Source organism: Linepithema humile, chromosome 8, assembly GCF_040581485.1.
Source record: "Linepithema humile isolate Giens D197 chromosome 8, Lhum_UNIL_v1.0, whole genome shotgun sequence".
Classification (NCBI taxonomy): domain Eukaryota; kingdom Metazoa; phylum Arthropoda; class Insecta; order Hymenoptera; family Formicidae; genus Linepithema; species Linepithema humile.
This window is the reverse complement of record NC_090135.1, coordinates 6,314,972-6,329,707: the sequence shown is the minus strand read 5'-3', so window position 1 is coordinate 6,329,707 and position 14,736 is coordinate 6,314,972. Positions and strand designations below refer to the sequence as shown.

The 14,736-nt window shown below is 28.8% G+C and overlaps 1 protein-coding gene across 2 annotated transcripts; it reads left to right on the top strand.

Moving 5' to 3' along the window:
* Positions 1 to 1,170: 1,170 nt before the first annotated feature.
* LOC105677366 (thyrotropin-releasing hormone-degrading ectoenzyme-like) lies at positions 1,171 to 13,303 on the top strand. 2 transcript variants are annotated; one of them, XM_067360361.1, is made up of 14 exons: positions 1,171 to 1,408; positions 1,559 to 1,627; positions 1,712 to 3,061; positions 3,852 to 4,369; positions 4,734 to 5,189; positions 5,923 to 6,085; positions 7,139 to 7,265; positions 7,510 to 7,594; positions 9,799 to 10,142; positions 10,455 to 10,729; positions 11,218 to 11,405; positions 11,558 to 11,884; positions 12,025 to 12,094; positions 12,285 to 13,303. In XM_067360361.1, exons 4-14 carry the CDS (start codon positions 3,879 to 3,881, stop codon positions 12,420 to 12,422), a joined length of 2,664 nt encoding a protein of 887 aa, XP_067216462.1. In that variant the 5' UTR covers positions 1,171 to 1,408; positions 1,559 to 1,627; positions 1,712 to 3,061; positions 3,852 to 3,878; the 3' UTR covers positions 12,423 to 13,303. The 2 variants fall into 2 exon arrangements, with proteins under 2 accessions (XP_067216462.1, XP_067216463.1); XM_067360362.1 differs by having other exon boundaries at positions 1,555 to 1,627.
* Positions 13,304 to 14,736: the final 1,433 nt, after the last annotated feature.

Sequence of the window (14,736 nt, the reverse complement as noted above, 5' to 3'; positions counted from 1 at the left end):
GTAAAATTAAAAAAAAAATATAAATTAACATATAAAACATAACAAAGTTTAAAAATTTTTTAAAAATAAATAAAGATATAGCTACAATATGTATTGTAAAGAATTATTTAGATATATATTCTTATCTTTGTGATAATGAGGAAATTGACATAATAATAACCTCTCAAAATATCACAAATGAAAACCGTATTAAGAATATTAAAAATTATGTTGAACATATACTTTGATTTCTTTCATCAAATAGCGTAATATTTGGCATTTTTAACAATAATGTAGCTCAACGTTTTTTATTATACACAGAATCTTCAGATGAGCACGTAAAACCACGTTACACATGTATGTTGTTCAGTCGACAGTCGACACAATTTCCCGCAATTTACGAAAATTCAAAAAACGCTTCAGCCGTACTACCTCTCCGGCTGCAGCATTGGAAGCGAAATGGTAGAGAATATTTATGACGTTTCAGTGACGTCATTTATATCATTGAAATGTTTCGAAGTGCTAAATTGACCGCAGTCGAAACGCTTCAAAGCATTTGTAGCAGTAACTCGACCGCACCCTCTAACACACAAAAAAGGCGTTATTTTTGGTATGGTTGATAGGGTTTTAATGTTATCCCATCCACAATTTCAAAAGAAGAATTTGGAAAACGTAATAACAATTTTGTTAAACAATAGTTATCCTTTAGATTTCATTTTCTCAACTATTAAAAACAGAATAAAATTTCATATACATAAGAATTTAACCAAAATGACAACAAGAACAACGCTAATACTAATAATAATAAAAAAAGAAAGATTTTTACGATTCCATATGTGAAGAATTTATCCAAACAATTTATTCAAATTTCAAAAAAGAACGATTGCATGTTAGCTTTTTCATGTAACAATAAATTAAACAAATTCATAAAAACGGGAAAAGATTCTTTAGATAGGATGAACCAGTGTGAAATTGTCTATAAGATCTCATGTCAAGACTGTGACGCTACGTACGTAGGACAGACAAAAAGACAATTACGGACTAGAATAAAAGAACACAGAACAGATATCAATAAAAAATCAGGCTCTCCCTCGGTAATTTCTTGCCACAGAATGGAATTCAATCACGACTTCAAATGGGACGAAATCGACATATTAGACAGAGAACCTTGTTATAGTAAAAAATTAACTTCCGAAATGCTACATATAAAAAGACAGAATACAGGACTGAACAAACAGGAGGACACCGAATTATTACCGGATACATATCTACCAATACTTAGAAAATTCCCCACCTTGTAATCCTCTCCATAACCTATCCCCTCTTTCCTTTCCGTTTCTACATCTTTGCCAGTTGAGTCCCACTCACTACCGTGGACACATGTCATATTTTGAATTTCTCATTACATAGTTTTGACGGACTGTTCAAGGTATAGATACTTTTCAATATTAATTTATTATGTTTAATGTTTTATGTTTTTTACTTGATTTTGACTTTTTCTTTTAATTTTTTCTTCTATTTGCCAATTTATTTTGACTAATTTCTTAAAATCTGATTTGTTTTTCTAATTGCAAGTTAGATGGTCTGTGGCTTAACACATATTTTATAAGACTAACTACAAATAATTGCACGACTCGTAGTATCAGAGGTATTTATACACATAATTTATTCAAAAAATTTGAGCTTTGAGAAGGCTCCTAATTCGTTGTTTTTTCGTTTTTCACATTAACAGGATGCGTTTTCAAAATCAAAACTACGTTTGGAGAGCGTTTTGTATATCAATTGTTCGCATCAACGCTTCTTTACTTTTGTAATTAAAAAGTTTTTGTTTGTGTTATCAATTTTTTTACACTGAAGATGGCCACGTCCCTTGGCCAAAACGTCTGTAATAATTTGGAATAAAAATTGAATTTTTGAGCAACTTGATCCAGCTCTTGTTCTATTAGCTTTATATCAACACGATCATATATACATATTTTGAATATTTCTATGCTTATGCCAAAAAAATTTAAATATCAGAAGTAGTAGGACGGAAAGTTATATAAATATTTGCGTTTAATTGTTCATATGGAAAATCTAAAAACATAGCTGTCATACATGAATTAAAAGTTGTTTCTATCATATTATAAGGTGATTCTTCACTATTGGCAATCGCCGATAAATCGAACTCACAATTTCTTTAGTTAATATGTATTTCTTGGTAATAAAAGTACATCTAGGTTTCACCTAGAAAAAATCGCTGTTTTTCCGCTTAATTTATAACGAGTAGCCAAATATAATTTCTTCTACCGATTCGATGATAATAAACATTCTTGAAATTATCGTCGTTTAATTGGTTCTATTTTCGGATCAAGAATATTGCTTATTTAATGTTTTAAGAATGCATTTCATGAACAGAGCGCAATCTTACACTGTTTTAAGTAGATCGAAACAGTCTTAAACAATTTGTAGCAGTCCTGCGACACATCTAAAGCAATTCAAGAAATCGACAAATTTGAGATCATCTAAAAGAAAGAGAAATTCGACAGACTAGGCAGATCGAGCGGTAAAAAATAAATTATGGGGCACATCTCTGACGATATCTCTTGCAATAAACATGATTTGGTCAATTCATGTTTTTAATTTGCTGGTCTTTAGTTTTCCCTTTAATTACGCAAGACAAATGAGCAATAACAGACCTTGCCACACATTTGAACAATCATTAAACCGCCAGCAGTTAATCGACCTTTGTTATTGTGACACACAATCGAATGTATTGTGACACACAATCGAATGTATATCGAACTATCGAGCTATCGAAGTAATATCTACTGCCACCAAATTGAATATCATCTTCTATCGATTAGTAAAGTGTTTGCCTGTTGAATGACCTTTTAGCAACTGTTTGTGAGACATATATAGTGTATCAATTACAAATATCCTTTTTAGTATTCGGCAACTTCTCGGTGCAAATGGCATCGCAGTTTGATTTATATACTCTTGACATTCACGATTTGTGTGTATTAACTGTATTACTCTAACAAGATTGTAAATTTTTACGTAGCATTGCATTTTAATTGAGAATCTTAATATACATATGTAGGTAAGTAACCAGAGACCAAATATTTCTAATTCAAAACATAAAAAAATTAACTAATAATCTTGTGAGAAAAAGACAAAAAGAGCCATTGCTGGTTCTTCGCAAAAATTATATTATATTATAAATTTACAATAACAAACGTTTCTGCCTATGTATGTTAAATCTTCCACAGTGTCGCTACAAAAATAAAAAAACACAATAAACGGTATCTCAAGTGTCGAAACGTCTGACAAACAAATAAGACGTTATATGCAAGATATTCTTCATATCAGTTATTTCATAATGTAATATATTTTTAATATGTTTAAATATTTAATATGATTTGATAATACTCTATAAAATTACTCATATATATACAAACAATATTACTATCTTTCCAAATACTATCAGAAATATTTTATTAATTTTACTTTTTTACGTTTCTTTCATTATATCTTACACTAAAAGAAAAGAATAATAGCAGTAATCATAATCAATAGTGTTTTTTGGTGTCTACCATATTTTTCTAAATGTTCTAACTACAATATATGATTGGTTATATTTTTGGCAATTTACTATACGTTTAAAATTATTATTGCTAACATTATACTAACAATTGCTATAAAATTAAGTAACTATAATTAAAATATCGTGCAATTATTGTTTAAAATATCACTTTGCTCTCATTGTTTTTTCTGTATCTTTTTAGTGTAAGTTACTGTAATCGTTATTATATACTTTTTTCTGTTATATAAAAATTAAGAACTATGTGATGCAAATGTATATGTTTTATTGCTAACAAACATTTTTTCAGAAACTTTTTATATAAAGAAAACTAAATATGATATTCCGAAAGCTTCTAACAAATGGCGAAGTAATGTTAATCGTTACAATAGCACTTTGCACTGCTATCGATCCCGAAAATGACACTGCTGTTCATTACCATTTATCGGATTTAACACCAGTTATAACACCATTGCATTATGATGCCAAAATAAGATTTAGTTACAAAACAAATGACATTATTGGCGAATGTAATATAACTATATATATTGATCGTCAAACGGAAAATATATCTATGCATCCAGTGACCTTCGCTATATTTAAAATTGATTTGTATAAAGACCTCCAAAATGAAAAAATTTATATTCCAAATTATTCATTTATTTATGAACGGAGCATGCTTATGATTGATTTTACCAATACGCCAAAATTACCAAAATTTTTGTCACCTGGAAGATACACTTTAATAATGGTATATATGCGTCACATAAATAATGACAAGAAATACATCTCTGCATTTTCATACTCTAATAAAACTCCGGATAATATGTGAGTAAAAAAATATTTAAAACAAAATTATGCTATAAAGAATATTTTTGCTAACATCTTTTGCAAAAAATATTTGTTAAAAACATTTATAAACTAGATGACATTCCGAGAATTGCGTATTACATAAAATAGACATAATAGAACTCAAATGAATTCAAAACTGCATTTCAAATTTGTTGATCCTAAGATATAGAAACATATGTTAAATTGGTACATTTGTAACAATCGATACAGTTATAAAGTATGATTCAATTTTAATAAAATCCAACATTTCTAGTCTATTCTTTATAGTTTATTCTTAATCGATTCTTGAATATAATTATATTGAAAATTTTATATTTATCATATTGTTAAAATATGATAGATTAAATGCGACAGGTGTTGATGTAATGACTGCTCAACAACTATTCCCATGCTGGGACGAGATAGCATTTAATGCCACCTATAAAATTTCTATCAAACATCATAAAAATTACACAGCTTTATCAAATATGCTTGTACAAACGACAGAAAATGATGACAAACGTGACATGATGTGGACACATTTTGAGAAATCACCTTCAATATTTATTCGACATATAAAGGTTGTAATAACTTCATTCACTTCACTTTCTAACATTCATACTTCGGTTGCAAACATCACATTTTGGGGTAAAAAAAATGTAATAAACCGTTTAAAATTGGCGAAATGTATTGCCCCACAAGTCCTACAATTTTTGAAATCTGAAAATACTGTAGACAAATTACCAAAAATAGACTACGTTGCATTCTGGGATAGTCAACACAATACCACCGAGACATGGGGACTAATTTTACACAGGTAATATTTAAAACTAAAATGAATTAATCAAAAATGATTATTAAATAAAAAATGGAAAATTATTGAATAATATAAGTTCAAAACTGAAAGATATACATATTTTTATGTCACAATGTATAAATTAGGAAACAGTTGAAATCTATACATATTCATCAATTGCGTCACATTAAGAAAATATCATTACCTTTAGTTCAGATTAGAAATTGAAATAATCATTCTTTTCGTTAATTCAGATTTTATTTTAGCATCAGTTTTAGAAGCATGAAAAATGACTGTGTGCTATAAGTTGTACAAATAAAGCGACTGCTATTAAAGCTTTTATTATATTAGTTATTTTGTCGGAACTTATCAGAATTCCTGTCTTCCAAGTTTTAATGTTCTTTTCTATTCGTGAAGTTAGTTATGAAAAATGTGCAAAATTTCTCTTTTCCAGCTTTTTGAAATAAAGTTTGCATGTGATCGTATAAATAAACAAATACGTCGTTTAAGTAAAATAAATTACACAGTTAAAAAGAGTTACATAATAGCACAAACTTTTCAAAAGTCACTTTATTTCTACTTCTTATGAGATTAAGCTAAAAAAATCTTAAATACATTTTTTGCAAAAAACAGTTATAAAATAATTTGTTCGTGGCGTAATAATTTGCTATATCTACTATATAAAGACTTAGTCAATTGTTTAATTACAGCAAACATTGTCCATGCACTTTTCATATTTGAAATCATTTTTCAGAGAAGCTGATGTTATTTATGACGGAAAATCAGATTCCGTTGGACATAAATTAAAAGTGGCACGTCTTATAACAAATCAAATAGTATCTTTTTGGTATAATGATGTGTTGCTGTGGTCAAAAAGAGGTTTCATTACATTTCTTACAACATACATCTTGCGTCAGGTTATTTCAAATTTTTATTATTAATATACTATATTTGGTAAATATTTAGATTTACACAATCAGATCCAATCGTCGTAACTTTGACATATTATATTACCAAGGCCAATTGTTCTGAGTAACAAGAAAAAAGTTTTAATCATCGCTCATATTCAGTAAAAGGTTATTAACAAAAATAGTTTTTTGAAATGGAACGTAATTTTATGTTATTATCAATGTTTAATGAAACAAACTCTTATTGTTATCAGATTATTTATTTAAACTTGGTAAATAGAATGTGGAAAATGTGCTTTGCCTTTCTCTTTCTGCACCCTCAAGAAAACCTTATCTCCTACCCAATTCCAATATATTTCGGAGAAGAGTTTTGTGCGGAGCTTCTTCCCATCTTATTTCCTCGAATTAGTTTATAATAATTATTCCTACATAGTAAAATAAATGATAATGATCTATAATGTATGTATATGTGTGCATTGATGTTACTTTCTGAGACCGAGAACACATAATATCTCGTCTTGCATTTGATACAAATATATGTATGATTAGATTTTCATCATAGTATGTCAAATAAAGAAATTCATGTAGCAAACGTATGACACTATGAATTTGTAACAGAAATTGCGTATTTTACATTAACTTATTAACTTTATGTTTTATTTTTTAATGAAAGTGAAAGAAAAACATTTGCTACATGAAGACAGTATAATGATCTTTCCTCAAAATTGCTGAGCAGGAAAAATTAGCGGGATATTTATTTAAAGTGCTAACTTTAATTGTTATTCACTTTTTATATTGTTCAAAGTTTTTAAACATAGTGTGACGACTAAACTCATACTTGAATTTATCACGTTTAAATAAATAAATCTGTTAAAAGTTTGTTCTGTTTATACGTGAATGTTAAAAAATTACGTTGTATTCATTAAATTTCTGTTGTTAATAATTATTAAATAAACAATATTATAATAAAAGAAAGTTTATTTGCAACTATCAGTCGTGCTGTATTGCTTTAAAGTGCAATTTGTTGACTAAATATTTATTTCATTATTTCAAATTTTTCAGATTTTTTCGGATTATGACATAATGAATTTATTTATCGTTGTAACACAACGGGAATCTTTTCTCTTTGATATTTCTTCTAATAAAAATACAAAAAGTTCACTTATTTATCTTGCAGATCATATAAAATGTAAGTTGGCAAAGTATAAGTAAAATCCTACAAATGGTTAAAATAAATATAATTAAATAATACTGTTGAATAATATGCAAATTTTTAAATTTAATAAACAAAAATAAAAAATTGATCTGCACACGATTTAGAATACAATGTACCGACATACATAAATTTTATTATAAAAGAAATATATCATAACTTTAAAAAAATATATATTTCAAAGTATTTAACAAGCACATTATAATTTTAATTGTTTCAGCATCCAATATATGGCGCATGTTATACCATTCGATAACTCCTAATATGTTTTGGACTGGTATCCGCACATATGTTAATAACAAACAGTAAGTAATATTTATTTATCTCTTTTGCTAGATAATTATTACATAAATTGAATATTGAAAAAGAATGACGTATTGGAAATTCCACTGTCCAAAAATATAAATATAAACTTTTTCAAACTTATTTTAAGAAATTATCTTAAATCTTCAAAACTGTGAACAACAGAACGTTGATTTTCAAAGAAAAGCATCAAAACTGATATATCGTGTTTTTGTAAGTTATCTCTAAACCAAAAACACAAAATAAAAATTTGTACATTAGATACTACTTTCTATTAAATAGTATTATACTTTATACATTATTGTTTCTAACTTTTAAGTAATTAACGTTTTTCGAAAGCACTCAAAAATTGAAGTTTTAAAACCATTCTATTGAAAATTATAGAAAATGTTAAAAATATAAGAATGTACTGCTATAAATTGTTTAATAATGTATTAAGTTGTTTAATTTTACAAATCTATTCTAAATTTTTTTTAACTAAAATACATAAGAAATACGTAATGTCGTTAATATATTAGTTATATAGTGATATCATTTACTTTTTGTGTGCAAGGCATCTATACAAAACTAGACAGATATAATTCAATTCTTTGTTTGTAAAGTGGAATTTATGTATGCCAATTTATATAAATTTACATATCAATAAATCGCCCACTGTAGAGTATATCGGTTTTCGGTACACCTTAATAAAATCCTCTAAATCGTACCGTGAGAAAAGTAATAAAAACAAAAGCAAAATTAAAAAGATTTTTAGAAAGGCACACAAAGCATGTAAAATAACTTGATATTATAAAAAAATATAATTATTGTTATTAGATAAAATAATTCTCCAAAAAAGTTATAGAAACAGTGATTTCAGACTTAAAGAATTTGATATAAGTTGACGTAGTATATAAATAAACAAGAAATATGTACAAACTATAAGTTTTTAATAAATTAACTAATTGAACGGATTACGTTTATATCATTTAACTTAGTCTTGATAAAACGTAACATTTCAATTGTGAGAAACATGTTACTTTAGGAGGCTTATATCAATTTCGATGCCCCCACCACTTCCTCTTTTGCTCTATCAGTCTATCTATCTATCTTCTAAAATCAAAATACTATTTTTATTTATGTAAACCAAAACTGATTTTTGAAGTTGATAGAACTTTCACATTCAAATTGACTTTCACAGTCCTTTGAAAACTAATATTTAACATATACATATACAGATAGAGAAACTTTTATTCTTTATATTATAATCAAAATTTATTAACATAATTATAAGTTCAGATTATATAAAATATAACTGAAAATGTAAAAAATAAGATATTTCGATAAGTAATGATTTTTATCTACAATTTTAAAAACAAGTTTAATTTATTCCCAAAATAAGGCTAAATAAAGAAACTTTTCAAATCCGAAAAAATATGTCCTACATATTATCCTTCACACAAATATATTACTAATTACTAATTATATAATACAAACATATAAATTAACACTTTCGCGACCGTTATACAGGGTGTTTCATAATGTCCGTGCCAACGCTCGTGTGCGAATAGAGTGCGGTAAACTGAATAGAAAAGTCCTTTACCGTTTTGCAATTTTCGCAATAGTAATTGGGATATTAATTAAAAGAGATTGACGAATAATCGCGCGTTGCGCGTAGCTAGATCGTGGGCTGTACACTCTAAACGTGACAACAACAAGGATCACATGGCAACGAAAAATAACACGTAGCGAGAGCAGGAGTGATATGCGTTGTTATTTTTCGTTGCCATGCGATTCTCATTGCTGTGACGCCTAGAGCGTACAGCCTACGATCTAGCCGCGATCAACGCGCGATTATTCGTCAATCTCTTTTAATTAATATCCCAATTACTATTGCGAAAATTGCAAAACGGTAAAGGACTTTTCTATTCAGTTTACCGCACTCTATCCGTACACGAGCGTTGGCACGGACATTATAAAACACCCTGTATATTTGGTAGTGCTCAATGCTTGAAGAACTGTTGTAATTTTTGACATTTCATATTACACGGCCTATCATAATACAAAAAACAGTAAACGTAAAATTACGTGACCGGCTCCTGACTTATACTGAAGCATAAACGTAAAAATATGTAAGCAACCGCAAAAGTGTTAATATTTTAATATACTAAATAATAATTTTGAGTATAACAAATGTATGCTTTTATGAAAATTTTCCATTTTGCAGATATAATCAAACAAATGATTTATGGAACATGATGCAAACTATTATACCAAATAACTCAACCACATTTATTGTAAACAGACTTATATCTGTTTGGATAGCGGAAAAATATCCTGTACTGTACGTAGCACAAAATTATTTGTCTAATAATACAATATTCCGATTATTCACTCTCGATTTTGACGAGGATACAGAACATCTTTCAGCATTCGTGACGTATACGACAAAATCAGAAATAAACTTTCACGATATTTTTGCCAATAAATCTTTTTGGCTATCACCGCAAAAACCGAAAGTATTAGTGTTTGATAAGAATGATTGGATTATAGTCAATTTACAACAAACAGGTATTTTAAATCATTAAATTTATTATATTTTATTTTCATACCTTTTTTGCTTTTTTAATGTTACACACCCTGATGCTTCTGACACACGCACTCGCATACTGGTAGGAGTGCGTGTCATTCATGCTTGCAACAAACATTCTCACACGATAATCATTTCTACACTTTTTTCAAACCAATTGTAAAATATTTTATTAAAAAATAAATAATTTAAGGAAATGTTTCTCACAAAAAACAATAAAAATTGTTTTAAAACTATTTTTTGATCAATTCTATCAAGAAACATTAATGATGAAAGCTTTCTTTTTATAACAGGGTATTATCGTGTTAATTATGATACTGAAAATTGGCTTAATCTTGCGCAATACATGAATTCTGTAAAATATGTCGACATTCATGTTCTCAATCGGGCCCAAATCATAGATGATGCGTTTTACTTCCTTACACGTAAACAACTTAATTACGTTACGTTTTGGGAAATATCTGCATTTTTATCACGAGAAATGAATTATGTAGCATGGTATCCTATGTTTAAAGCTTTTGAATATATGAGTGTTATAGTTTCAATTAAAAATACTGATCCCCTAAAGGTAGGTAACAGGAAGCTTCTATGAGAAACATGGCATCAAAACATTATGTACACAGAGTGATACAAAACAATGTCCATAAAATGTCATATTGGGCGATTTTTAAGATAATTATTCCTTTAGCAAATGTTTGTTCAAAGGTTAGTTTTAGAGATATATATAATTGAAAATAGGTATCTACTCGTACACAGCGGGCAGGCAAGGATTGTGCAACGCATCAAAAGAGTAATATCTTACAGTCATAGTGTGTGTGAGTGTAAGTAGCAAACTATCAACTTTTCAATTATAACTCAAAAACTAAGTTTTGGAGAAAATTTCGCAAAAAGAAAAATCGTTTCAAAAATCGCTTAAGAATATGATATTTCAAGAACAACAAGTTGTTTATTTTGTATAAAAAAGAAGTTATAATATATGTGTACATATATAAATATACATACATATCTTTTATAAATAGCAGTAGGTTAAAATTTATATTACTTACCATTTTTTAGGAAAAGATGGATAAAATATTGAGTGGAGTTCTGTATCAAATAGGATACGTGTCAAAACCATATGAAAACAAGCTCATAAAATGTTTAAGAGAGGAAGCCGTAAAATGGGCATGTATTATAGGTAACAAAAAATGTAGGGAGGTAGCCAATGAGCAAATGACAAGAGATCTATATTCTGAAAGTGGCATGTAAGATGTTGGACAACCACAATATTTATATAAACAATTTCTGTTGCATTATGTATACTTATATTCTATACATCAAATACTGTATCAGATGAATTATTTTATCATAAAATAAGCTAAATTTTTGTAAGAAATACTTTTTTCTGGTAACGCAGTTCTGTAACGCAATCGGAATGGAAAGGATGGATGTATTGTAATGGTTTGCTGTCAGCGAACAAGTCCATTTGGCACGCTGTACGGAAGAAATGGACAGCAACACCTAATGATATAAAATTTTTAGAATATTTAACTTGCAGTGAAAATCCTGTAGTTATTTTTAATTATTTGATGCTGAATTCGATTAATGAATTTTTATTACAACACAACAATACACGTGCTTATATATTTCTTCTTACCGTTGCGAGGCATGCAAGAAAGGATATAGTTTGCGATTTTATTTTGCAAAATCTCGATGATAATACACTTATGTTCATCTCCAACACGTAATAATAATTTTCTTACAAATATATTTGTATATTTATGTAAATAATTGTTATATTTATAATTGTTATTCACCCGCGTCTTTTTATTCTTATTGCCTTTTATTATAAATAATAGTATTTATCGCTTTATTTTTTTGCAGGCAAGCTGAAATAATTGCAATGTTCATAGTTATTATTACGCATCAACATGCTATAGAGCAATTAAATAAGGTATATTTTTCTAACTGAAATAGCACTCATTTCTTAACTACTTAAAAATTGAGCTTATTTTTATTTGATTTCTCATGTACATACATGTCATATCTCAACTGATTATCTTTAACACCACAATTTATGCTCTCATAAACTGTAGTGCAAAAAAGTTTTAGATTATTGATATTATCGAAATAATTTGTCTTAGATACCTGCATTCGTAAAAACTAAATTGAAAGAAAAGCGACTAGTTGATGCTGTTGAAAGGAAAATTAAAAAACGAATAGACGAGTATGGAAAACAAGTTAAAAATTATGGGCTCTTCGGTCTATCTCGGTTTATGTAATATTTATTTAATTTAATTATTCCTTCTCATACTGCAAATTTTTGTTAGAGCAGATATTTGCCTTCTTTGATTCACAATAAATTATAGAAAATTATTTGACAACTATAAATGTTTTATACCTAGCGAGAAATAACTCTTCGAATTGATGTCGAGTCAACATCAACACGATGCAATATCGATGATTTTGATGTCAATTAGACATTGATTTGACGTCGATTGATAGGTTATTTCTCGCTTGGATAGTAAAGAAAGAATTGACTCCAAGGTACAAAATATGTCTGGAAATGTATAATGTAACTTGCAAAAAAATAATTTTTGTCACAAATAAAATAATATAAAATAAAATATTTTGAATATTTCTATGCTTATGCAAAAACAAATTTAAAATATTATAAGTTGTAGGACGAAAAGTAATATTAATATTTGCCTTTATTTGATTACATGGACAATCTAAGAACAGAGCTGTCATACATGAATTAAAAGTTGTTTCTATCATATTATATGGTGCGCGATTCTTCACTATTGGAAATCGCCGATATATCGAACTCACAACTTCTTTAGTTAATATGTATTTCTTGATAATAAAAGTACATCTAGGTTTCACCTAGAAAAAATCGCTGTTTTTCCGAAACGCTTAATTTGTAACGAGTAGCCAAATATGATTTCTTTTACTGATTCGATGATAAAAAACATTCTTGAAATTATCGTCGTTTAATTATAACAATTCTATTTTCGGATCAAGAATATTGCTTATTTAATGTTGTAAGAACGCATTTCAATGAACGGGGCGCAATCTTACACTGTTTTAAGTAGCTCGAGGCAGTCTTAAACAATAGCAGTCCTGCGACATCTAAAGCAATTCAAGAAATCGACAAATTCGAGATCATCTAAAACAGCGCTCGGAATTAGTTGCACATTTCGAGCCGATTCAGGAGATGACGCCTCCTGTTCCTCCACTACCGCTCGGCCGCTGGCGGCCGAGCCGCCGATAGCTCTGGCTCAGGAGCGTTTTATATTAAAAATAGGCTGGACTGTTTAGGCACCTCTCAGAAAATAGTAATATTTTCTTTGCTACATAAATAATGTTTATTTTCATTAATAATTAAATATATATATATATATATATTATGTATTAATGAAAATAAACATTATTTATGTAGTGAAGAAAATGTTACGATTTCCTGAGAGATGCCTAAACAGTCCAGCCTATTTTTAATATAAAACGCTCCTGAGCCAGAGCTATCGGCGGCTCGGCCGCCAGCGGCCGGGCGGTAGTGGAGGGACAGGAGGCGTCGTCTCCTAAATCTGAAATGTGCAACTAATTCCGAGCGCTGATCTAGCGTTACACACCGCTCGTATGTGTCGTCATTTGTAAAGCGCTCCTCCCAACTCTTCGTCGCGCGCCTAGTAACCAAATAACAGTGGGCTGTACTGCCACGAATCTCTTCTCGCCGTGCTTTTAAATAATATAATTGAATTGAATTGAATATCTTAGTGAGATATCTTAGTGAGACTAATGTAAGATATTCAAGTTCAACATGTAAAGACATCTGGTCTTAAGTTTTCCACCTCGTTCCTTTTACTTGGGCAAGCGCTTCTCCATCATGTAATTAATACAATCCTATCTAATTTATTAACGAACAACAATATGGTCGATAAAGGATTGCAAATACGTCTTCCACATCTTTTAATTATTTAATCATTGCGAGCGAATTTTATATTTTATTGTTTCTTATTTTGTACATTGAAGAAGGCCTGATGGCAGATTGAAACGTTTGTAAACATTTTTAACGAATATATCATAACCTTTGCACGAAGATCTAGCATTGTGGCTCTTGACGCTCCTTATTGATTTCATTAAATATTTTTTATAAATTTATGAATATTATTTAACCATTTTGTTTGTCAGCAACTAAAAACTATACAAATTTGGTTTTTAAATGCGTATTTAACTGATTATGTATCTTAATTTCCGCGCTCTTCTATCGACTAGTAAAGTGTTTTCCTGTTGGGTGACCTGTTAGCAACTGTTTGCGAGACATAACATATATATTATATCAGTTACGAATGTGCTTCTCAGTATTCGGCGACTTCTCGGGCAAATAGGATCACAGTTTGATTTATATATTTTTTGCATTCGGATTTGCTTATAAAGTAATGTTAATTGTATTATTCTTACAAAATTGTACATTTTTACGCAGCATATTAATTGACAATTTTAATATATGTAGGTAAGTGACAAGAAACTAAGTATTTCTAATTCAAAATATAGAAAAATTTATAAAGCATGATAAATACAACTTTATTTTCTTAA

What these genes read in the sequence shown, in the direction of transcription:
- LOC105677366 (XM_067360361.1), top strand. Translation starts at nt 3,879, where the DNA reads ATGATATTCCGAAAGCTTCTAACAAATGGCGAAGTAATGTTAATCGTT. An exon ending in TGGGGACTAATTTTACACAG is followed by an intron (nt 5,190 to 5,922) that starts GTAATATTTAAA and finishes ATCATTTTTCAG; the next exon opens with AGAAGCTGATGTTATTTATG. An exon ending in CAACATACATCTTGCGTCAG is followed by an intron (nt 6,086 to 7,138) that starts GTTATTTCAAAT and finishes CAAATTTTTCAG; the next exon opens with ATTTTTTCGGATTATGACAT.